Source organism: Patagioenas fasciata, chromosome 2 (assembly GCF_037038585.1).
Source record: "Patagioenas fasciata isolate bPatFas1 chromosome 2, bPatFas1.hap1, whole genome shotgun sequence".
Classification (NCBI taxonomy): Eukaryota; Metazoa; Chordata; class Aves; order Columbiformes; family Columbidae; genus Patagioenas; species Patagioenas fasciata.
In genome coordinates, this window is record NC_092521.1 from 100514839 (window position 1) to 100538956 (window position 24118).

Sequence of the window (24118 nt, forward strand, 5' to 3'; positions counted from 1 at the left end):
GGGGCCGCACCACACCGGGCCAGGCTGAGCTGTGCGGGCCGATGCTGTGTGCCGGGTTGCTGCCTCGCGCCCTGGGCCGCCGCCGCGGAGCCGCGCGGGGCTGCTGCTGCGCTCTCCGCGGCTGGGCGGGCGCGGCGAGCGGGGTGTCCCGCCTACGGGCCGCCCCGGGACAGCCGCCAGGCCAGGGCCGGCCCGCGGGGGTGGCCGTGCCGCCGTGCGCCCGGGGGCTGCGCTGGGCGGGTAAGCGGCGGGGCTGAGGCTGGACCCTTATCCCGCTTGGCGGCCCCTCTGCGGCCCGCAGGCCTCCCAGTGCGGGCACCGCGGGCGGGGAGAGGGGAACCCCCCGGGCGGGGGCTGGGAAACCAAACCGCCAGTGGCTGTGTCGCTGAAGTAGTGGCCTCCTGTCCCAGTGCTGCTGGGCGAGTGTCAAGTTAGTAAGGACCTTCCAGCCATGGCATTATATAGATGGCTTGTAGTGGGACACCCCATAACTGAGGTGCATGTGCTGGAAGTAGAACTGTCTTGTGTTTCTTCAGGTCAGTTGTATCAACGTGCCACAACAGAGACCTCCCAAGCCACCCTGGCTAGTGTGTCTCCTGTTTTTGCAGTGGTAAGTACGTGCAGGCATTTCCACCAGTGAGGGCAGCTTGTGAAAGACGATAGTGCTTTTTTTTTCTTTTTCCTTAAGCCATCATAAGTGCAGATGGATTAATCTCTCAGAGAACATGCTTAGTTCTGAATTGTTGGTTTAAGGTATTCTGACTTGCAGACCAGCTGTCATACATAGTTCATCAGGATGTTTTTCTAATAGAAGCATCTGCTGGAGGTTCTCTTGCTTTAATTGTGAAGGCAGCTCAACTCTTAGAAGTGCTGCAGTCAGAAGGTTTCCTATTAAGCTTGTCAAGGCTTGCTAATACCTTTTAGAAATACTATTCTTGTGTTTTGGTGTCTGCAATTCCGAACAAATGTAGGACTCCAGGAAAAACGAGCTCTCTATTTTTTTTTTTTTAATGAGTCTGGAAGCCATTTGCAAACTACTCGATTGATAAACATCAAGTAGTGATAGCACATAGCAGGAAGGTAGGGCCTCCTAGTTGAGAAAGAAGATCAGTCATTCTGCAGCAAGGTGTGTGCAGCTAGATCCTTGTGGCCATGTAACACCTATTGCAGTACTCTGGGAGTGTATGCTCAGGTATGTTTCATTCTTGGAAAGTTATTTTTAAAGCCGGTAATATGCAATTAAGCTACATGGTTTATGCGCAAAACAGCAAACTTTCTGATTCAACTAGACATTGCAGGTTTTCCAATAAAACAGTTTTACTAGGAAATAGAAGCATTAAATGAATAATCTCAGTGACAAGTGGTAAGTCGAGAAGGATTTAGACACAAGTTACTAGCTCAAGGGCATGTTAATGCAATACTCGACATGGGCACAAGGCCCAAGTACCCACTTTGAGGTACCCTTTACTTTTAAAATTTTATTTGTGAATTTCTCAGCTCCAGAGGAAACAGCAAAATTTGTAATCCAAAATGTAGGATGCCCTTTCATGTCTAAACAAGCCTGATCCTTCCCAAGGTGTACCTAGGAATGTGGTCATGCAGATGATGCTGCCTTTTTTTAGGGTATATACAAACACAGTGATATATATGGCAATTTGGTGCTATATTGTTCTTAATTGGGATGAACTGTAAAAAGCATAAAGAGTTGCTTTTTCTTCATAGCATATTTTCCGTTTGACTTTTGGGCAAGTGCAAACTTTTAGAAATTGATTTCTTGTTTTATAGTACTTTTGTGAAAAAAGTATGTTTTTTTTCCCTCCTCTAGATGAAGCTTGACAAAGAGGGAAATACAACCTATTTTGGTGAGTTTTCATTGTAGTTTTGTTTGTTTATTTTTTGGTTTTCTTTTTCCCTCGTCCAATATAGAAAAGCCCAAGTAAGAATCAACATGGGGTAGAAAATTATATTTGGGATACTTCACTGTTTATTTGTGATGTTGCAACATTTCCTCTGTTTTGTTGCCTTCTATTGGTCTTCATAGCATCTTTATTGTTACAAATTTTGTATCTTTTTAAGTAATATTTTGAAAATAGCATATATCATCTCTCACAGGAAGGTAATTTTTACTTTTCCCTTTTAGACCAGCATGCTACTTGCCCTGCCTTGTATTTCCCTTTCTGTAGGATTATGTGTGCTTTTGCACAAGTCACTTGGTTGTGACATGAAATTAATTGTCATGGCCAGCTTTTTCCCTTATATCTAGAATTTTTATCTTTCAACTCAAGATACAGTCTTCTAAGCTTCGTAAAAAAAAAAAAAAAAAAGATAATTATATTGAGGAATTAGTGGGAGGAAAACTGTTTTAAAGGTAGCACAACTTCTCTTTCTCTTGCAGGACTGAGTAACAGACTAAAATATAATCTCAGAACATACATGCTTATCCCCTAAATGTCTTCATCTAATAATATTTTTATGATAGAAAAGAAGAAAACAGAATTATACCAGGAATTGGGTCTTCAAGCTCGAGATCTAAGATTTCAACACCTAATGAGCATTGCAACTAGGAACAACAGAATCATTGTGAGAATGGAGGTAATGGTTTTCCTGTGGCTGAGTATAAACTTAAACCACATCTTATCCTTGCACTTGTATTTTCTTGCATGGTTCTTTTCATACCAGCTTTCTGTGACATGCAGTCCAACAGTAAGTGAGTCTTTGAAGCTTTATCAAGCAATCAGAGGTACAGGTTTACCACCAGAACATATTAATGACCATTTTCCTAGTTGAGCACAGGAGAAATGTTACTAACATGACCACAGGAGTAAAGACTCAGAAGAAGCCTCTTCTCAGTGATACCATCACTAGCACAGTCCGGTGTGTGAAGCATGGGCAATACACTGGTTTGCAGTTAGCATGAGATTCTGTTATTTCCTGCCTGAAAAGACATTTGAAGAGTGTCTTTATAAAAGCCTAAATTATCAGATGCAGTACAGAGTTATGAGAAAACAGAAGTCTTCAGAGATATTTTTTTTTCAGACTCCTACATGTACTATCTTTTTCAGTTCTTGAAGGCTGTCATAACACCAGAGTTTCTTCTGATACTAGATTATCGTAATTTAAATCTGGAACACTGGGTCTTCAATGAACTAACATCTCAGCTGGCTGGGGAAGGTCAACTAGTTACGTATTCCCTGCCGTTTGAATTCCGAGCCATAGAAGCAATCCTGCAGTACTGGGTGAGCTATATAATTTTTATTTAAATTGATTGGGATGTTGTTGCTTCATAGAAAGGACAATATAATTTTCTTCTTGCATTAATATTTGTACATACATCTTTCTATATGTATTCCACACTTATTTTAGGAAGTCTCTGTTTACTTTTGGCTTCTGTTGGTTTACTTTTTATTATTTTGTGTGCACGTGTGTTTCTGTTCCCTTCCCAAGAAAGTGCTAATTGGAAAGTTCATTTTTGGAACATGGCTTCACCATTATTTGGACAGACAAAAATCCAGGTCAGAGTACCTACCTTTCTGAAGACATGCTTTAGTTTTTGATAGAAGTCACTCAGAAGTGCTGAGGTTTTTTGTCCTCTTGGGCCAAAGTCAGATAGTGAGTTCCCAGCTATCCTTAAATATCTGTGCTTGCTAATGTGACATTTCTAGACAAATAGTGGTTTAGCTTTATCAGCCTTATTGGTGTGGTTGTCACTGGGTTTCAGTTCTGACCAAACCACTTTTTATAAAATGCTGTACTTTCACTGATTTTATCTTCTAAGTGGTATCCCTATAGCGAGTATTTCTTGGGCATTGGAAAGCAGATTGTGTTAACTGCCTATTACTGTGAATTCTGTGTTCAGAGACAGGAGTCAGTTGCCCAAATAATTCTGAAGGGATTGCTTTAATTCTTATAAAGGATCATGTTGTTATCTAGATCAGCAAACTGCAGGGGAGACTTAACACCTTGCAGCCTCAGATCCTTGAGACACTGGAAGCTCTAGTGGACCCCAAGCTTTTGTCTGTGGATAGGACTAAACTACACATTCTCCTGCAAAATGGCAAGAGGTAAATAAGAGTAAGCTGTGAAGAGACTAGAAGATGACCATAGACAATTACGTGCAATGAAATGTTAGAAAAATGGTATCTAATAGGAATTTCCTAGATACTGTAATGCTGGGTTGTGCATTCTATTTGTAAATGTAAAATTCGGTGTAAAAAATGCCTAGTGATACAAGGCAAAACAGAAAAAGGGACATCTATTCTGAGTTGTTAGAAATATGTTCAAGCTTCCAAAATAGCATCTGACAAAACAAAATAATACCTAAGAGAGTGAAAGAACATCATGAAAATGTTCCCCTTAATGGAAAACAAGATTAGCTCTTGTATCTATGTTTTAAAGTTACAAGTGCTAATACATTGGTACCTTCATCTAATAATGCCTCTGAAATGACAGTGTAAATATGCACTCCTTTCTTGCTCATGGAGTGCTTGTTCTTGTCTGACTTATTAATATACCCAGGAAACATCTGAATCCCTATTAGTGTATGTCTGTAGCTCACTGGTCCCCAGACCACTGCCACTGTTTAGTGTGTGTGGTCTGTACAGAATTTTTTGAAGCAGCTCTTAGAACCCTGCAAGGAAGTCTTCCTGGTGAGGGTGCTGGTTGGCAAAGTCATTTAAAGATTACCTTTGTGCACTGATGCCAGTGGGGATTACTTGACCTTTTGCCTGTTCTTTCTTCAGCTTGTCAGAACTGGAAACAGATCTTAAAGTTTTCAAAGAAACAATTCTGGAGATCTTAGATGAAGAAGAACTAATAGAAGAGCTCTGTCTATCTAAATGGACTGATCCACAAGTATTGTATGTATATTTTGAAACCACTTTTTTTTTTTTTTTTTTTAAAGTGTGTTCTGTTTAAGGAGAACTTTAACACTAAACTGGGTGTTCCCTGCCAAAAGCAGAAATAGACTATTTTTTTTTTAAAGCTCTAATGCTTCCCACTTCAGAAATCACTGTATTTGCCATTTTGGAGAGGGACTCCATGAGCACTAGTCAAATTACGCAGTTTCAAATAGAACTTAGCATAGCAGGCCAGCTCAAGTAGTATGTATTGAGGTGGGAGCAGGATGGCAGGAGGAGGAAAAACAACTATTATTTTTTTAATCCAAATTAACACTTTGTGGGAGAATTTTCTTCAGTTTCACACTAAAAAAAAGAAAAAGGAGGCTTTAAAGCTTGCCTTCAATAGGTCAGACACCACACTTCCTTTGTTAGAAGCCTTCTGGACCCCTTGCTTCTAGCTTTTTGCTCACTTGCAGAATGTGAAGGAAAGAGGCCCTGGAGCAATCTTGTGCACTTGAAGAGTGGCATTTCAGGAGGAATGTAAATGCAAAAATAGTCCTATTGCACTCTCAAATTCTGGTGAAAGACAGCACAGAGCAGCAGCACTAAAGAGCAAAAAGATAATGCATGTCAGATCCCAGTATGTTTGGGGCTGAACTATATTGAAATTTGGGCATACAATGTATTTTATATTTAAGCAGGTAACAAAAACTACCTTTCATGTCATTTGTGAAGCTGCTGAATAGTACTTTTGCCTAACCACATTGCATGTGGATATTAACACTGTTCACACAGTATTGTATGTTTGAAATCAGGAGATGGTTTCTTGCCCTGCAGACTTTAGTCTAAATGTACAGCAGAAATTTGGTATTCCACAAGAGACGTCACTTGCATGTCTAATGCATCTGCTGGAGCAGTATGGGGAGGGCTCTGAATTCCAGGCTGCTTCTGCACCAGCAGCTGGTCTTCGTCCTGGTTTTGCTCACAGCTTTCCTTTGGACTTAATACAAGCCGCTGGCAGGCTTCTTCTTGCCTTGTGGTAGACAGTGTGTAGGGAACATCTAGGAAAGATACCAAGGTCACCTTACACTCTCTCATCAGGAGAAACTCTCAGTCATCCCTTCTTTCAGATACCACTATTGCAGACAGATAGGAGAGCTGGTAGGAGGTTGTGTGGAGTGCTGGAGCCGCACCACAGAAGGTAGCAAGGCAGCCTGTGCACCAGGCACACAATGGAACACTGGCCACAGCAGCATGTTTTGCTGGCAGTGTGTGGGCAGCTCTTTTGGCCCCAGCAGTGATGCAGGTGATGTGTGATATTTGATGAACTCAAGAAACAAGAGGTGTGGAGGAACCTAGGTGTGCGTGATCAGAGATAATTTGCAGCAGGAATTATGAGCTGAGCCCAGAAAGACCAGGTGGACATCTTTGTGTGAAGGGATGGTAGACTGTCAAAGATTCATAAGACAGATGGAGGCTAATTAATGAAAGCAAGTCAGATGACAGTTATTTTCAAGTCCTTATGCCTGTTGTTTCCTTTTATATATCCACAGAGGAACCAGTGTACAGAGAGTTACTCATCAAATAGGACCTTGAGCTGAATCTGTAGTACAGCAGATAGTGCTCTAAGACTTTCAAGTCCACAACTCCTCTCATCTGTGTGCAATAAAATCCCCAAGGTCTGGAGGGCTTTAAAATCAGCCTGGCTAACTCAAAGTTTCTGCCCAATAAGAGAGAAACCAGGGGCTCTGTTAAAGGTCCCCAGGGAGTTTATGTGGTTTGATTCTTAAGGCACATCACTTGTTTTCTTGGAAAAACATTTTGGAGAGGTGTGTTCAACAGCAGTGCCAGGAGGAGATTCTTTAAAAAGTGTATTCTCTATAGAGAAATGAGGTCATACCACAGAAGAAAAAAATATGAAGAATCTTCCTGGCTTTGCTGCTGGTTTCCAAACTCTTGTGGATCTTAGGTGCGCTGGCTTCCATCTACACAGAGTACAGTCCAGTACACTACCAGAAACATATGTGCTCCAGAGAAAGCTGCTGCACCAGCAGTCGCATCACGAAGTAAAATGAAAGCCTCTGAGACAGAGTTCACTTAGGAGAGCTGCATTTTCCATTCAGTGCTTGCTCTTTGGTTGCTTCTTGCTCCCAGAACATTTTGCAGTAGTTACTGTGTCTAGCTGAAACACCTTAGAACTAAACTATTCTAGTATACACCTAAAACATGCTCCTCACTGTGTCATTGTTTATGTGTTTTTATGGTGTTTTATTCCTGCAGTTTTTGACTGCACTGTTACCAGCTTCCACCACTTGAGGGCACAAAGAGATTCAGTAGCTCCTTTCAAAAGTGTCAACACTTTATAGTAACTTAATAACAATATAAAGATTTATACTAATATAAACTTTAGAAAGAATATAAAATTTCTATAACTTTTTAATATCTGAAAAAAAAGATGTGTTGTGCATAGCTTTAGCACATAAAATGCTAACTGCTTTACTCAAAATAATTGACTGCCTATGCTGATCAGCTGATAGATATATGCCTTTATTTTAAGGTGTTGATGGAAGTTCTTCATTTAAAAGATTGGATTTTGAGATCTAATGTCGGAACTCTTCTTGGCTCTTCCCCACAGCTTGTGTGCCTTGTCTTAACGCATCAATAATACGCTTCTATACAACATGTCACTAACCAGAAAAATATAAATTGTTGCTCACAGTGAGGAGAGTACATCTGGGATTGACCATGCAGAGGAAATGGAGCTGCTGCTGGAGAATTATTACAGACAAGCAGAAGATCTTGTAAATGAAGCTCGTGAACTCAGAGTACTGATTGACGACTCGGAAAGCATAATCTTTATCAACCTGGACAGGTTAGCCTCCTTATCTGTTGGACTGCCAAAAGCTGAGCAGAATTTATTGCTGCCAAGGCTTTCTCAAATCTCTGCCTGCAAGGAAAGTTGGGGAATTCCATCTTCATGAGGATTTGAGTAGACTTGCAGTCACATAACAAGAAGCTGCATTGCGCTTTTCTTATCAGTGAACTGGATAAAGCAAAGCGAAGCAGCAAGACACCCTAACTAGTATATGTAGAAATCTCTCTAGCTAGACATCAGCTTTCACTAGCAGGAGAGACCAAATTTTTCGAAGATGCTTCTGGGGAGCTATTCGCTAGAGGAAATGTCTGCAAATTTAGGGGCACAATAAAATTCTGCTTAGGAACGTCTACTCTTAATTCAGCAAAACCAAAACTTATTTAAGTAAAAGTCAGGCTAGGCTACTCAGCTGTTCAGTACAAGTTGTTTTATCACTCTGTGAAGTGATAGAAAAATGACAAGCTTTGGATCAAGTCTTCTCTTTCTCTGTATGTTGTAGTTTTGACTACTAGTCAGCTTTCTTACACAACGATAATTAGCTTGCATGTGCAAGCACATGCCACTCTGTCTCTGAGGTCTATGTTTTATATTCTTTCTTCTCTTTACTGAGGAGTTACCTCTAGAAGCAATTGGTGGATGCTGCATCAGGAAACCACAAAAATCCTTTTGGGGAAGACTTGAATATGGAATTTTCCAAAAAAGGCTTAAGTTTGTAGTCTGCAGCATTTACTGACTCTGCTTCTCTATAAGTATATTTATTTGCAAGGTAACAGTAAATTTTTGTTTCTTGTGAATATAAACATATAAATTTCAGCCAGTTGGTGGTGAGAGAACACAAATTTCTGTGGAAATGTACTGTTACTCTGTGTATATACACCTCTAAGGAGTGAGTGATGCTGGAAAGTCTGCTGATGATTAAGCAGAACCCAGCTGCCTTAGAGGTATCCTGATGCACCAATTTCAAAACAATAGCCTCTTTATACTGTTGTTTCATGAGTTTTGTCACTGGGTTGCCTAATTCTAGCATGGGTTCCTCTCTTTCACCATTTGGTTTTAGTGCATGCTGTATGGAATTTGCAGACTTAGGCAGCAAATCAATTTTTGGTTCCGCTTACAGATGTTTCTCCCTTCTTTAGCCACCGTAATGTGATGATGAGACTGAACTTGCAGCTGACTATGGGGACTTTCTCTCTGTCTCTGTTTGGACTCATAGGAGTTGCATTTGGTATGAACTTGGAGTCATCTCTTGAAGAGGTAAGGAACAAGTGCTTTGTTGATCAGTGACATAAAACCTGGGCCCTGCTCTTACAGTATATTTTATATTCGGTACAACTTAATTCTTTCCGTAGGTAAAGTTCCGGATTTATATTAGTGCGTGAACGGTGATTTGTGTATTTGTGTAGTCCCTTTTTTGTAAGCAAATTGCCATATGGGTAACTGCACAGTATTGCAGCCTTTTTTTTGATGTCATGTCAGTGGAAAAGAAACAGGAAGACAAATTTGTTGTTGTATAAGGACTGACTATAAAGCAGTATTAAGATTTCTTTAATGATCATCTGTTCTTCTGAAAAGACCAGCTTTGTCTTCCGGGTACAAGCATCCAGGGCATTTCCAGCACGCCAGAGGAAATACTGTCAATCACATGTTTATACCTAAACTGGGTAGGGAGGAGGGGACAGGTACAAACTGGGGGTACAAATTTACAATTGCATGTGCTATCTTTAAAACAAAACAAAAAACCCCAAACAAACCTAACAAAGAAAAAGCAAAGACGACTTCTTCTTCAAATCCGTTAAACAGAGGGGTTGAATTTCCAGACTTCCTGGTGAAGGAATGAAAACTGTATGGGGTAGTTACAGAACACACTAGGGTGATTCCTAACTAAAATGCTTTGCTATGAAACAGCCCTTTTCCCAGGGTAGGGCTTGGTTGTTGATGGTAGAGAGTTTACCACTTCTTCGCATAAAGGAGAACACTGATGGGGAGTGAGAGATTATCTTTGATTAATCCCTTTTCTGAAGAGGGAATTGGGTGACTAATGGGAATGTTCTGTTGGTAGGACCCCAGAATATTTTGGCTGGTGACGGGGATTATGTTTCTGGGAAGTGGTCTGATATGGCGACGCTTGCTTTCCTTCCTTGGGCGGCACCTAGAACCTCCACTACCTCCTCACGTATGTATGGCTGGCTGGGGCTTCTGCTTCAGGCTCTGCGTGTACACCCCATTTCTGAAGGAGAAAATAAGCTGTTGCAGAAGGCTGGGCCACAGAGCATGGGGGACTTCAGCTCAGTATCTGCTCCTTGACAAAGGAGAAGCTTCTCCCTGACTGGATTGAATGAGGTGGGAAGGCCCAGCATTGGCAAAGATACACTTGAGCAGTAAGATACTGCTTGCTGTTGCCAGAAGCAAAGCTGCAGGCTGTTCCTTGGGACATGCTGTGTTTGCTTTCACCTGGCAGCCCAAGGGAAGCTGAGGCCAAAGGTGGAGGCAGCTCTGGTTTGCCTTCTCAGCTGCCAGAGCAACCTGTTCGGAGCAGGTGGCATAACAGATGCTGCCCTCCTTCTCCCATCCACATACTAACTCTGTAGTCCCTGTCTTGTAAAAGAGAAGGTAAAAAGAACAGTGAGGACAGGTACAAGCTGTAACATCTCTCCAGAGTCTGATGCCATGGTTGTGATGTCCTGACTGCAAATCGAGTTTGTCATGGCTCTTCCCATGATCCCAGCAATCTTTGCCATTGATGCTGATGGCGTCCTAGAGCCCTGTTGTACCGAGCTGTGTGAAGATTTGAGGAGACTGTCTTCAGATGAGCAAGATTTTGTATGGGTCTCTTTCCCTGTTCACCCTTTCCTGCCAAAGCTAATGGTACTGTATTGTCTGCCTCTCTTCTGCACTCTAATATTAATAACAGGGAATTATCACTGGGTTCAAAAGTTAAGTTGCTACAAGTGACAAAAGAAAGGGAGACTGAAATAAATTCTCCTTTTTCTCTCCTTTCCCACTAAGAGGCAGATGGAAGTAGTTCATTGTAGATTGTGGACTATGGATACAACTAACTGAATTATCCTCAAGTGTTGCTTAAAACCAACTCCAGCACATCCTGACTCCGGCTTGGAGAAATATATGGAAGGGGTTTAGGGAGGGAGAAGCCAGATGCGGTGTTCTGAAAATAAGTGAAGAAAAAACAGGCTTCAGATCTCTGTGAAACTTTATTTCCTTCTGCTGCATATAGAGCAGCTTCTCACGTAATCACAGGCTGTTCTGCATCTTGCCCTAGGTTCCTGCAGTGTTGAAAAAATGCCAACCAGCAGCTGGAAGAGTGGAGATAAAGAGCAACCTTAAAGCAGAAACATTTGGGCTGAGCAGAAGCACATTAACAAACCAATAGGAACAGCAGGAATGAAGAGACTTTTACAGGGTGGACTTTGGACACTCTCCTTGGATTTGTTCTTCCTTACTGAAAACTGCAAGAATTTTTAAACTTGCTAATTTAATATTTATTTTGTGCCGAAAACCTATGGTGAGATTTTAATGCTCACACACAAGGAGAAAAACCCAAGGTAAATCAGCAACATGGTTTCCATAGCAGTTTCACCTCTACCCTATGTATGTTCCATTAGTTTTCTGTATCACGTACATGGCCTTACTTTTTTGGGCATTCTCAGTTCAAGTGTTTCTGTCAAGTATGTCTTCACGTAATGGCCTTTCTTAAAAGAGAACAGTATTTTCAGCTTAAAGGATGACAGAAGTCAGCATTCATCAATGGTTCTGAGCCAGGAATCTGACTTCTAATGTCAAAAGAAAAATCCACCCTAGATTTGGCCTTTTAAATTACTTTTTTTAGGCAAAGTTTAAGAAAATTTTAAGAAACTTTTTTTTCCAAAGCAAAAATCATACCTAACATCTCCTGTGAAGCATCACCTCTAAATTGGCAGTAACCAGAAATAACAGTTTCCCTTATTTTAGGTGAGCAATAACAGGCTTTGAAATGTAGCTACTTATCTTGAGTGCTCCATAACAATTAACTTAGGCCCAAGATGTTTACAGTTTTAGTAACAGGAAAAGCAAGCCTTTGGATAATGTACACTTGTGTTGCCATCTGCCGCTGTTTCAACAGGCATTGCTACAGCTGCAGTTTAACAATTTGTTGTCATAAGAACTGATTCAAATGCTGGTAAAAATCAACAGACCGGTTGTTGTGTTCCTCTTAAGCTGGGCTTTGCTTTCTCTCGTTTCTCCAAGAAGACAAGACAAAGCGTGGACTAATGTGCACCACAGTACGTAGCTGGATTAGTCAAGGGTGTGGAAACCTGCTGTCCTGTGATGGACTGAAGGAGTAAAATTCTTATGCCCACTATTTGTATTTTTTTTTCTTAGGACTTACCTCTGAACTCCTGAGGGTGTCGTTCTCCACTGGTTTCTCTCAGTCTGTAGAGAGAGCATGAAATCCTTCTAAATCAGGTCACAAACTCTAGTTTGAGATTTTTTAACCTCTCTGTAGCCTAAAGTGATTTGTCCCCATAGGTGCCACCAGATAAACCACTCTACTGGCAGGAGTTGACAAGATAATAACCGTAGCTGTGAACATCTTTACTCAGGACTAACAAGTGAAAAAATGGAAATAAAAAGGTACATACATTAAAACAATGCAGGTCTGTGATCCTAGTTTGGTTAAAATCAGGTGTGTGTAATTATTTTCACACAGTTGTTCTTGCTCTGTATGTGACTTCAACTAAAGATAGAAAAGGCATGAGAAGGTGAGAAAATCAATGGGGTTTGTAACAGTTTTGAGTTTTTTAGCTGATTTTTTGCAGCCTTTTTGCTTAGCAGGTAGAGATGTAAAAACTCTAACCTGAGCAATCCAGTGGAAAAAACACTGGCTCACATACCTTGGCTGATAAACCCCAGGAAAGCCCAGTGTGTGAAGGGATATGGATGCTGATGTTTTCAACCAAGTTGTAGTTGCATTAAGCCAGGACTAAGAAGTGTTAGTGCAGCTGTTTCGGAAGCTTTAACGTAAGCTTTCCAAGCTCTGTCTTTTGTGCAGAGAGGCTTCTGTGAAGTGTATTGACTCCTTTTCCTGTACATAACTGACTTATAGCACATAAAAGCACCGAGACACACATCTTTTACCAGACTGCCTTTCTCTCTAAAGACATAAGCAAACGTGTAATGATTTTCTTAAAATCCAAGTAATCAGAAGCATTCAATGTGCAATAAAATTACTCTGTGATCATACACAGAATAAAACCAAAGCCAGTGGAGGCTGTATATTCAGAATGGAATTGCTACGGAATATAATAGTTTCATCAATTTTCATTTAAAAAGGAAAACTGTTCTGCCTTTATTCCTAAGCAGGTAAGTTAAGGTGTATAATCTTTGAGCATGACCTTTAGAATTCTGTGCTATTCCACCAACTTGTGTTATTCAAAATAAAAATTACGCTGTCTGTGAAGGAGACAGGAGAGAGACAATACATACACATGTGTCTATGGACTAGTGTTGGTAATAATAGCATCACATCTTGCTGCTCAAGTTGTTTAATAGGTAATTGATAAACACTGTTAAACCTGCATCATATAAAACTAGCGTTAATTAGTTGAAGAGAATACTGCTAACAATAAAATCTGTTAACAATTCTAAGTTACCATAGTCATGGAATTTTACATGAAAACACAAAGGGTATCAGAGTAGTTTCAGCCACGGGTGCGAAAGCAAGAGCACTTCCCAAAGGTTAATCAGTTTTGTTTGTGCTTTTTTCCCTGGGAGATCCCAGCTGTTGTACAACTTGAATGTGGTGGCCCCCTAGACTTGCTAGAGACAGAGGCAGTCCTGATTGGCACCCACCTTTTTGTCTGGCTTAAAGCTGCCAATCCTCCATGCTTCTTATTTTTACAGCAATTTTTGATTGCTTAGAATCCCTATCTTTATCATATTCTACAAGGAGTTGTAAATTACATGCTATTATTTCCTGGTTTTGTCAAGAAACTACTCAAATTTGACCAGTGAAGAAGGTGACCACTGAAAATTCCTTATACAGCCAAATACTACTACCAAAATCCAGCCTCTGCTCATTTCAGCCTCAGGTTTGTTCTAGGTTAAGCAATGCTACTGCTTGCAAGAGAATTAATTTCCACTTTTACATGACTGACATAGCTTTGTAAGTCGAACCACCATGAATGCTTATATTCCCCTTCCCTTAAAAAGAGTGACCATCATTCCCTCCCTTAATACTACCTAGGAGCCTACCTACCTATCTGTGTCATCTGTCTATCAAAAGTTTGCTGTCATGTGTCTCTGTTGGTTTGTCTGGGTTAAGGAAAGTATCACAGATACTACAGAGATGCTTCACTGTAAGACCAGCTGTGCCCTGGTCTTAAAGGCTCCCATGAACTTTCAGAGTGAGTAGACAAAAAGCCTTCCACCAAGCCGAGCTTTCGCTGAACTTCTCTCTGCTGCCACTACAACTTCTTTCTGCAGAGATACAGAACAAGGGTTAGCAAAATGCAACTCCAGGTGCATGGCTGCCTTAAGCTTCTCTAATGGAAACCAGATTTTGTCCACATCACTAGTGTCTACAGAAACACGATTAGGAGAAACAAGAGAGCAACCCACCTCATCAGAATAGCAGTTAACAATTCAGCAAACAGACTATTTAATCTGGGGGACTGGAAGAAGCTGGAAGCAGTTAAATACAGTTCTTGCCAATATAAACTGTTCCTCAAGGGTAAGATCAATGCAGATGAAGCTGGAGTGTGGACTGGACTGGTGCCATAGCAAAGGAACACAACTGCTTGGAGAACGGCCTCGCACTTGTGCAGGAACTGCCAGTGGTGCCTGTATTCTGGGTGCTGGATTACACACCCTAGCCTAGTTAGAAGAATTTACAGTTCCAGGTTTTCTCCGTTGCATGTTTTAACAGCAAGAAGTCAGACACCATTTGCTGAAGACCAGTCATAGAATAATTTTGGTTGTAAGAGACTGTCAGGATCATCAAATGTAACCATAACCTAACTCTAGCACTAAGCCATGTCCGTAAGAACCTTGTCTAAACACCTTTTGAATGCCTCCAGTCACACACTTCCTCAGCCCACCATGGAGGATTTCTCAGTTCTCACACAGAGAACCCCATAACTCCCACAGGTTATGTCAGTCAGTTCCTAAGTAGTTTAGATGTCAGGCCATTTTAAAGCAATCTCTTTCAATTCAGGTATCAAGTGCCAAAATTTTGGCAACTCAATAGTTCATCCACATATAAAATGGTTTTAATTATCAGTTCAGAGGCTGACTTAAATGAAACCTATGTAAAGCACTTAAGACTTCTGCAAATGAGTAAGATACCTATGTGAGGTGTTGACTAGTATATGCAAATGAGGTAGATGTTTTGAGGCAACTGACTACAGTAATTTTTCTCACCTTTCTTTCAGATTTGACAGTGATAACAGAACTCCCAAATCTTGATAGTTCCTGTAAAATAACATTACTTGTTATAATGCTGTTGGTTTTTTTAAGTGGGACCTTTTTGTTTCTCTCCGTAGTTTGTTTTCGGGTTACTTACCTCAGGAGAAATCAGAACATACTGTGCCTGAAGAAGAAAAAAACAAAAGAGAAAATAAAAAGTCAGCGGAGAGAACCACACTAGGAAAGTAGAAGACCAGTACAATAACCCTGGCTCCTAAACAGCAAAGGAATTCAAGAAAAACCAGGAGGAGCCAAATCACACGGATTCAGAAACATAAGCAAACCTTCTGTTTTCTGGAACTAAGCCAGAACGCATTAGATATTTGTAGTGGATGTAATTAATTAGCTGTCATTATGACCTCATGTCTTGACTTGATTTTTATGTTTTCTTACCCATTCCTCAGGACAGGGAGATGTCCATGACTTGCAGTGGCCTGTCACATTCCCTGAGGACGCCTGCTTCCCATTGTAAATGTAAACGTAGCCAGCTGTCCCACCAAACAGTACTGTGGTGGCATCATTAGTTCGGAGTGGGGATGTCACAATCATTTCATCTGCAAATATTACAAGAATGACACAACACATTGGAAGTTAATTAATGCTAAACCAAACCAGAAGTGAATTGGCATTTACATACTTCTAGATGCCACAATTCCTATTAATTATGACAGTTAAAATGTTTCAATTTCTGACTGAGTTGCCTGGGATGGGCACAATGGAATATTGGGACAGGTCAATTGAGGAAGCAGACTGTGCTCAGCACTTGTGTGAGTATGTAGGTGACCAGTCTTCCTGTTGCCCAAAATAAAACATTTCACCCTTGATCCATCTTCATCAAGCTTTACCTAGTCCATCGTTGTCCAGGTCACTTAAGAATACATCTCCTCCAAAACGAGAAAACCTCCTGTCCCCACTGAATGTGCTGAGCAGGGAAGGCTTGGTGCTGTCTGTCAGGTCATACACCAGCGCCAATCCAGCCTGGTGCAGCACTGAGGTTATAAATGAAATCCTTGACAGGCTATCTGAAAAAAAACAAAGGTAATGGAAGCTGAGCATCAGACACCGGAACTCAGGTTTAATACTTGCAATACATTGACAGCAAGTAATCCTGGCATTACATACCATGGACAAAATTAATATAGTTTATGAAATAAGATCAAACCTTATACTGCATTGATGATAATTAGCATAAAACCAATCTCTTAGCAATAGTACCAGGGTAAAAATGCATTCAAGTTAAAGAGTTCTATGTTTTAACTTTTCTAATTCCTTACTGCCTACTGCCAGAATAAGGACAAAATACCTTGTTGTTTAAATTCCAATAAATATGCAGTGTACTAGCAAACCACTGCCACATAAATAATGCAAGGTAGTAATGCTGCTAAGCTAATTTTAAGGAAGGAAAAAAAATGAAGTTTAAGCATAGCAGAGAGAACTCTACAGGCAATGCACTCATAGGTGATTACAGTGATTATTTCTAATATTTTTTTCTAATTATGTGGTAAATTAAAGGTCTCTTTTCTAGCTTTTAACTTGGTATCTGTTCTCTGGTCATACAGAAACAAACATCCCAAAGCAGAAATGGTTTCTGATATTCAGGACATACCTGCAGTGGGTGCACCCACCACCAAAACTGTCCTTGTGATCCCAGCCACAGACATCACACCACTGGCGAGAGACAAACCCATTCTGCCCATCACCTGTTAGATTTTTGAAATACCTATGTCATTTCTACAGAATGTCACTTTACTTCAAATTATTCATGAGGTCCTGTACTATAGAAGGAGCCTTACCTTGTCTCCAGTTACGGCGAACCAGCGCTCCGTGCTTGGTGGGTTGTACCCGTAGACCTTCCCAACACTCTGCCCAACATCCGATGAGAAGGGATTGCAGCTTGAATTACAATGCAGAATGTATTTGTATGTAACAACATATTTTTGTACATTTAGCAAGGATTACTCCTCTTAAAATATTTTCCCCTTTTAGTTTGGAATAACAGTGGCTGCCAAATTCTAGAAATCTATTTTAGTAATTTCTATGATTGTGCTAACTAGTTACACGACATTTAGAGCACAGACTTAGTCTGTCCATCGACTACTTTATCACCCAATACATTTTTGTGTTTGCATTGCTTTTAAAAATGCTATTTCAAAGTAAGTGCTATCTATCAGATTATTTAGGTGTGCTTACCTGTCAGCATTTCTGTGCCCTCTCTCCTCCTCCCCAAGAAAACCCAAGAAATTCTTAAGTGTCTCTAAATAACAAAGACCCTCTCTATAGATCCTACATTTATACAGTCCAAAAATTACATTTGGTCCTTTGAAGGCAACCATGAGGCTGATGTGGCCCCCGGTGAAAATGACCTTGACAAGCCTGATATGGGGGGGGTCTAAAGACCCCTCTCTCTTCACGAGGAAGGGTGAAGGCATAAAAATACGAATTTAATAAAAATATTCTAACCAGAACAAAGAGGAAACTTCTTGAAAAGCTGGAAGTCTAATCTATTACAAATCTTAAACATTGCAGAAGCAGGGCAGAATGGAGGAGAGAGCAAGCTGTCATATACAACATACCCAGCACAACTCTTCCAGGTAGGGCTACCAATCAGTAGTAATGTTTTGTTCTCCAGCTGGCAGCTGTCAAGTGAAAATCCAAACCAAGCATAATTTTCGTCCCCCTTCACCATCCAGTTGGCATCCTGTACTGACAGAAGTCCTGTCAGACCAAAAAAATACAAATTAAATCTCAGTGTACCCTGGCACAGAAAAATCTGTTATCAGTCCTCCACTGATTCATCCTATTGACAACAAGTTTCTATAAGCAAAGCTGCACTGTCCATGATACGGCACCAGCTGCTGCTAACTTTGCTTGCTCAGTCAGCTGGTAAAAGCCTTTATTCAACACAGCTTACTTGTAAATCCTTGCAATAGCCTACACAAAGTACATGAAAGCTATCAGCCAAGCCTGCCCTAAACTAGTGATTCCTTTTTAGGGATAGGATAACATTAAAACTGTTTATCAGAACTTGTAATTCTTCAAGGGTGGGAGGAGCTTCAAATAATTCTGGCTTTCACCAAAATAATTCATTCTGTGTTTTGGTTTTGCAAAAATGTCAGTCAGCAGTGTTTTAAAACCCATTTCCCTTGTGGTTTCTAATTTTACATGAAGTAGAACAAGCTATGGCAATTAAGCATTATCGGAAATCTCAATTACATTATTCTGACAAAGCTCTGAACACTTGTGTATTCTACCCAAACCCTATTAACTTGATGTAGCTCCATATGTGGCCTTTCCTCCGTCTTTCACAACAATCCTCATCACCTGTACTCATTAGCTTGTAGCATTCCTCTTTGGCCACTTGAAGGAGCACACAGAATGACAAAAGTTCATCTTCTGAGGTACATGTACAAATTTTCACGGAAGATCAGTGAGTCCACCCTGGTATCACCAATACAGGGTTGAATCCATTGCTTTAGCAAGGCTTTCAACACTGTCTCCCACAATGTTCTTGTATCCAAGCTGGGACACTGCAGGCTGGATGGGTGGACAGCCAGGTGGGAAAAGGCTGGCTGAGATGACCACCCTGACAGGGCGGTGGTTATAGTGGGTTGTACTCTGAATGCCTGTGACAAGCAGAGTGCTTTTAGGGGTCCATCGTTAGACTCATCCTATTAAACACTTTAATTAGTATAAATGATTTGAAGACAGCAATAACACGTACTTTCATGAAGTTGGCAATTGACAGGAGATTGTAGGGGGAGTGGGCTATCACTTGAGGGTAGGGCTACCAGTCAGAGGGACCCAGACAGGCTGAAGGAACAAGCTGACAGGAGCCTCATAAAATTCAGAGGGGACTAATGCAAATCCCTGCCCTGGGAAAAGAGATGCTCTTGCAGCAATACAGGCCGGGGAGCAGCTGCGTGGAAAAGGCCCTGGAGATCCTGGGTGGAAGAGAGCTGAGCGTTAAGCTCTAACAGTAGAGATGGCCAACAGCATCCGGGGCTATAATAAGCAGGAGCACATCAAAGAGACTGAGAGAAGTGATTGTTCCCTCTTTACTCCTCCCTAGACCACACCTATAATACATTATTCAGTTTTGGATCCAACAAAACAGGAGAGATGTTGATAAACTGGAACAAAATTAGTAGAGGGCCACCAAATTGATTTGGGGCTGGAACATTTGCACTGTAAGCAAAGGCTGAGGGACTAGGACTTATTCAGCCTGGACAAGAAAAGGTTTACAGCAGACCTAAGAGCAGCCTGCCAGTACCTATGAGGAGGTTAACAAGGAGACAGGCTCTGCCCAGGATACTGAGGTACTTGGTGCCCTCTGTGCCTCTGACTTCATCATGCACAGTGAGAGGACAACAGACAACAAGCACAGGCTGAAGCAAAAGAGGTTCATGCTGGCTGTAACAAGACATTTTTTCCCTATGAGGGCAGCCAAGAAGTGGAACAGCTGCTCAGAGTGGATGTGCAATATCTGTCATTAGAGGATTTTAAGACCTGACTAGATAAAGCCCCGAGTGATCTGGTCTGACTTCAGAGCTGTCCCCTTACTGAGTAGGAGGCTGGACTAGACACCTCCGAGATCCTTTCAAACCTGAATTATCCTATGACTAACTAGGAACAAATTAACAGTCATGTAAAATATGGGAGGGTTAATTTACTCAATAAATATTACCTTGGTCACTCCTATTGAAATAAGAGTAAAATGCAACCACAAATCCTCTCTGCTGCCCACCACCAGGTGCATATGGAGAGCCCACAACCAGATCAGCATTTCCATTCCCATCAACATCAGCTGCCAGAAGGGACCAACCAAGATTACAGTAGGAATACTGCAATAAAAAGTTACTTTAAGCCTGAAATAGAACTGCAACCACAAATTCTGTAACAAAATAGAGCAATTTACTTTTAAAGAGCTACCTTGGTCTGCCTCTGATCAAATTACCCTCCCACTCCCTGACTTCAATTTTGTTTTCTTTGGGTTTTTGCTACGCATCTTTCTGTTCACCCCGCTGCCTCCCCTGCACTGGAGTACAAGTGTCTTTCCCACACACAACCAACCTAGGCAAGCACCTGCTTGCACCATCCCCATCAGTCTGAATTCCCTTGCAATTAGAAGTTTTATTTTAACACTCTTCTTTTGAATCCCATAAGCCCCTTTCCCCTTTATCTCTCCTCCTGTGTGTGTAGCCTTGTGTCAGCCTGATCAACATACCTGACAAGTTATGGTAACATTTGGCTGAGATGCCAAGCCTCTTCCTTCGGTGCCAAAATAGATGTACACTGCCCCCTAAACAACAGGAAAAGCAAATACAGCATGAGAGCATCTCTATGTCAGCACCAAGTATGAAATCCAAGACAAAGCACAAGGAGTGAAACAGTTCTGCAAGGGTGATTAATTTTTCCTACCAGAACCTTCTCATGATACTGTATTTTCTACCCCAAACCTAAGAATAGCCGTGCTGTAATGGGTACTGCTATAACCAGGCTACAAACTAGAGAAGTACAGAGAAGCACATTTTCATTATACTGCAGGTAAGGAGCAAGGACAGTGTACTGTATATTTATTCCTTACAAATACATTCAGGTGGCTCAAATTTTGTGAATTATTATTTAATGCAATACAACAGATACACGCAAATTTCCAAGCTAGTGGGTCTACGGAAAGGCATTTAAATTCCTATGTAGGCAGCTAAGTTAGCATCTGAAATTCTGGAGAGTATTAAGCTTAACGGATGTGGTTTAAACCAAAACATTTTGCCTCTCGGTTTGAATGGGCTGAAAATACTCAGGGACCATTACATGGGCTTATCTAGTAAGCTGCATGTCATTAAACCTCTGTAATTTGATTATTTTAGCAAGTGTGTCTGTGTTCAGACCACATTTTAGATATCATCTGTTGGTCTGTGACAATGCTAACTCTAGACTCTGTTCCTAAATAAAAAGGGTATGCTTGTATTTCATGAATGGCTCCTTACATTTCCAGCACATCAGTGCTGTAAAGTTGCAATTTCATTTGGATTTCTAACGCGCAAAGAGGACACTGAAAGAGAAATACAGATAGCTGTCATTGCTCTAGTCAAAGTACCCACAAATGTTATAAGCCTTTGTGTTTAAATTACAATATCATCCTGAGCAACAACAGAAATCCTCACTCTCATTTCACTGTTTAAATACATACGTATCAATAAAAATGTACTGTTTGGAGGGGAAAAAAGCCCATGTGTGTGGCTTACTTTGTAAGTAAGAAACTGAGATCCCACAGAAGGTGCTCCAATGGCCAGATCTGATACTCCATCCTCATTGAAGTCCAGGACTGCCAAGGCAGAACCAAATCTTCCTGAAGGCTAAAAGAAGAGGGATTGCTCTCATAAAAATAGTGGATGTTTTCAAGGCAAAACCATCAAAACCTAATGCACATTTGCAATCATAGCACAGGAAAGAACTGGAAACAGACATGACAAAAACCTATCCCAAAAATTCTTCAGATTTTCTTAGTGTCACTGTTCTCCCCAGTAATAACTGGCATACTAATACACTAACTTGGAGTCAACTGTTATGTTGGAGGATGTGGAGGTGCTAAAATACACAATAACTGAACATGATATGGTGCTGCTTCACTATTTCCTCTTCTAAGCCTAGTGATCATTGATGTTAAGCTTATGATCTTTCCTGTTAGCAGCATTATAGCTGTGAACCACTAAAACACTCTGTAAGAAGACAGCGGCTGTTACTCCACAGCTCATAGCCAGAGAAACAGATTAAAAGGAGATGTATCTCATCTCTCTCTATTCTCTTCTTTGTGAATAAACGTATTTTCTACGAAGGATCATCCTTATTATTCAAAAAGGTCATTGGATCCTGCTTTTCAGTTACAAGTCAGTCACTGTCATATCAAATCATAGTTTTCCATTTTTTTAAAAGAACGTGTACTCTTAGTAAAGGCAAGCAATGGTTTTCTGAGAAGTTATCAATTAATGAAAAATGTAGCTTCAAAGGAATTGAAATTTATATTGAATTAATAATTTTAGGTGAAAAAGGCAGAGAAAAATCACAATATTTTCTTAAATGCAGGGACTTGAATGTGCTATAATGTGACTTACAGAGACACTACCTCAGTTTTATTTGAGGGCAAATTATGTTCTTAAGCCTCTCTTCTCTGGCACAGTAATAAAAGTGAACCTACAGCTCACCATTGCTTTAACTCCCCCTGTGACTTAAGTAAGGGTTATTTTTCTCGAAAAGCATACGACATCCTTTTACCAGCAGAGGTATTTGCTCGGTGAAAATTTAGCACATTTGCAGGCAAAAACATTTAAGTGACAAACATCTGACTTGACCCATCACCTGATAACCCTGTAGTACTTGATCGGCTTTCTCATCTAGATTCATGTCCTCTGGTGGCAAACCTGACTGGTTTCCATAGACCACATACACACGTCCTATCTGAACATGGCCCAGTGTGCTGTACCCTGGTGCTCCAACCACCAGATCTCCATATCCATCCTGGTTTAGGTCAGCTGAGATCATTGCCCTGCATAGCAAGGGAGTCAACAAAATCATAGTATTAGCTTCCAGACTATCACAACATGAGCAGAAAATAAACACTTTTTTCAGGTAAAAGAAAACCTGCCTTTCCACCACTGTATTTCCCAAAAATCTACACAGCATTTTTCATATTATATATTTGATTTTTGCTTTCTTGAATTAAATAAAAACAGAGCCTTGAAGATTCATCTTCCATTAATGCATCTGAGATCTGCAGAAACTGCTTTTTACTTAGTGACACAAGGCACCTGAGAGCAATCAGAGCAAGCAGCATGAAGAAGGGCTGCTTGCACATGGCAACAGAATACAAAAGATGAAATTAAGTATCTTTTTAACTGAACCTCTGATTTAACCAATGGACTTAACAGTAGATAAGCAAAGAGATGACAGGTCTCAGTAACATGTTGGAGTTTAGAGACGGAATGTGGAGAGAAAATAATTAATTACTGTTAATTTCACTGCTGCAAAGTAAATTCAAGAATTAAATCTTTGGGTTTTGAGTAAGAAGAAATAACACAAGATGAGCAGCAATGCAAATTTATTTTATTACTCTTCCCTGTTGCAGGTCAAGCTAGAACCCCTCTGGCAATGAGAGAGAATATGCCTCCTTGTGTGCCCTGAATCTATCTTGGAACTCCCTACTAGTCTTGTAGTGCTTGCAAGAACACTCATTAAGCACCATTAGGGACCAATTTGGGACAGACAATTAATTCTGCACAGACATCAAACAATAACCAAAAAGGGGTAACAATGTTTCCATACGGTTCAGAACTAGAGCTGATGTTGACTCTAATTTTGGTTCTGAGCTTGATCACACACAGAGCACTGAGCTCCATCACCACGGAGAGAATGTAAAAAAATGACAAGACAACCCTCCCAAAGAAAGGGGTTATCTGACTAGAATTCCAGCCAAATGGAAATTTTGCTCTTGATACAGTTTTATTCAGTACCAACAGAAAGAGGCTTATACTAACATCTGAAAGGAAGGTCTTACAGATTAACTTCTTGTTCTGGCCAGACAATATAAGCCATTCAGCCAAATTTGTACCACTAATTGATTTGAACTGTCACCTTTTAAAGAGTATGCAAAGAGTAAGTATGAATATTTTGGTGCGTACTCAAAATTTTCAGAAAGTAAGGGGGAAGTGGGAGGAAAAAAACTACCAACCATCCAAGCCTAGCATAAGGTGTAGTCAGAAAATATGAAGCTGTGGGTTTGGAGATGTGCTTAGAAGATTTTTGATGTGTAGCGGCTAACACTCTCCAGGCATAGGTTGTAAAGGCACGTTTTATCAACCGGAGGGAATTCTGAAATAAAAATAATAAAGAGACACAAGAACAGCCAAAGCACAGGCTGAAATGCTAGAACATTATGGAGTACCTCAAC

At 40.7% G+C, this 24118-nt stretch overlaps 2 protein-coding genes across 6 annotated transcripts in view; one reads left to right on the forward strand and one right to left on the reverse strand.

Annotated features, from left to right (window-relative positions):
* On the forward strand, window positions 1-16008 carry MRS2 (magnesium transporter MRS2). 2 transcript variants are annotated; one of them, XR_011737618.1, is made up of 12 exons: window positions 1-240; window positions 537-610; window positions 1826-1862; window positions 2480-2592; window positions 3063-3236; window positions 3931-4061; window positions 4740-4856; window positions 7558-7710; window positions 8850-8967; window positions 9773-9886; window positions 10991-11273; window positions 15252-16008. XR_011737618.1 is itself a non-coding variant. In XM_065830917.2 (11 exons), exons 1-11 carry the CDS (start codon window positions 42-44, stop codon window positions 11099-11101), a joined length of 1341 nt encoding a protein of 446 aa, XP_065686989.1. In that variant the 5' UTR covers window positions 1-41; the 3' UTR covers window positions 11102-12390. The 2 variants fall into 2 exon arrangements, 1 of the variants encoding a protein (XP_065686989.1); XM_065830917.2 differs by lacking the exon at window positions 15252-16008 and having other exon boundaries at window positions 10991-12390.
* Window positions 10904-24118, reverse strand: part of GPLD1 (glycosylphosphatidylinositol specific phospholipase D1) — a 26558-nt gene continuing 13343 nt past the window's right edge. For 3 of the 4 annotated variants that reach the window (XM_065830916.2, XM_071804631.1, XM_071804632.1), the window contains 13 exons: window positions 23900-24039; window positions 22531-22717; window positions 21420-21530; window positions 20399-20473; window positions 19859-20015; window positions 17748-17889; window positions 16968-17067; window positions 16781-16874; window positions 16020-16196; window positions 15568-15728; window positions 15272-15298; window positions 15130-15180; window positions 13238-14187 (listed from right to left, as the gene is read on the reverse strand). In XM_065830916.2, the coding sequence (XP_065686988.1) occupies window positions 14110-14187; window positions 15130-15180; window positions 15272-15298; window positions 15568-15728; window positions 16020-16196; window positions 16781-16874; window positions 16968-17067; window positions 17748-17889; window positions 19859-20015; window positions 20399-20473; window positions 21420-21530; window positions 22531-22717; window positions 23900-24039 (1500 nt within the window). In that variant the 3' untranslated portion in view covers window positions 13238-14109. Of the gene's footprint in view, window positions 11025-12097; window positions 12142-13237; window positions 14188-15129; window positions 15181-15271; window positions 15299-15567; window positions 15729-16019; window positions 16197-16780; window positions 16875-16967; window positions 17068-17747; window positions 17890-19858; window positions 20016-20398; window positions 20474-21419; window positions 21531-22530; window positions 22718-23899; window positions 24040-24118 lie in introns of those variants that run through there. The other variant, XR_010650887.2, reaches the window with a different exon arrangement.

Bases quoted from the DNA above. Each gene is read 5' to 3' on its own strand.
- MRS2 (XM_065830917.2), top strand. From the start codon at position 42: ATGCTGTGTGCCGGGTTGCTGCCTCGCGCCCTGGGCCGCCGCCGCGGA. The intron at 4,062-4,739 runs GTAAATAAGAGT...TTCTTTCTTCAG, and splicing joins CTCCTGCAAAATGGCAAGAG to CTTGTCAGAACTGGAAACAG. The intron at 9,887-10,990 runs GTATGTATGGCT...ATCTTGCCCTAG, and splicing joins AACCTCCACTACCTCCTCAC to GTTCCTGCAGTGTTGAAAAA.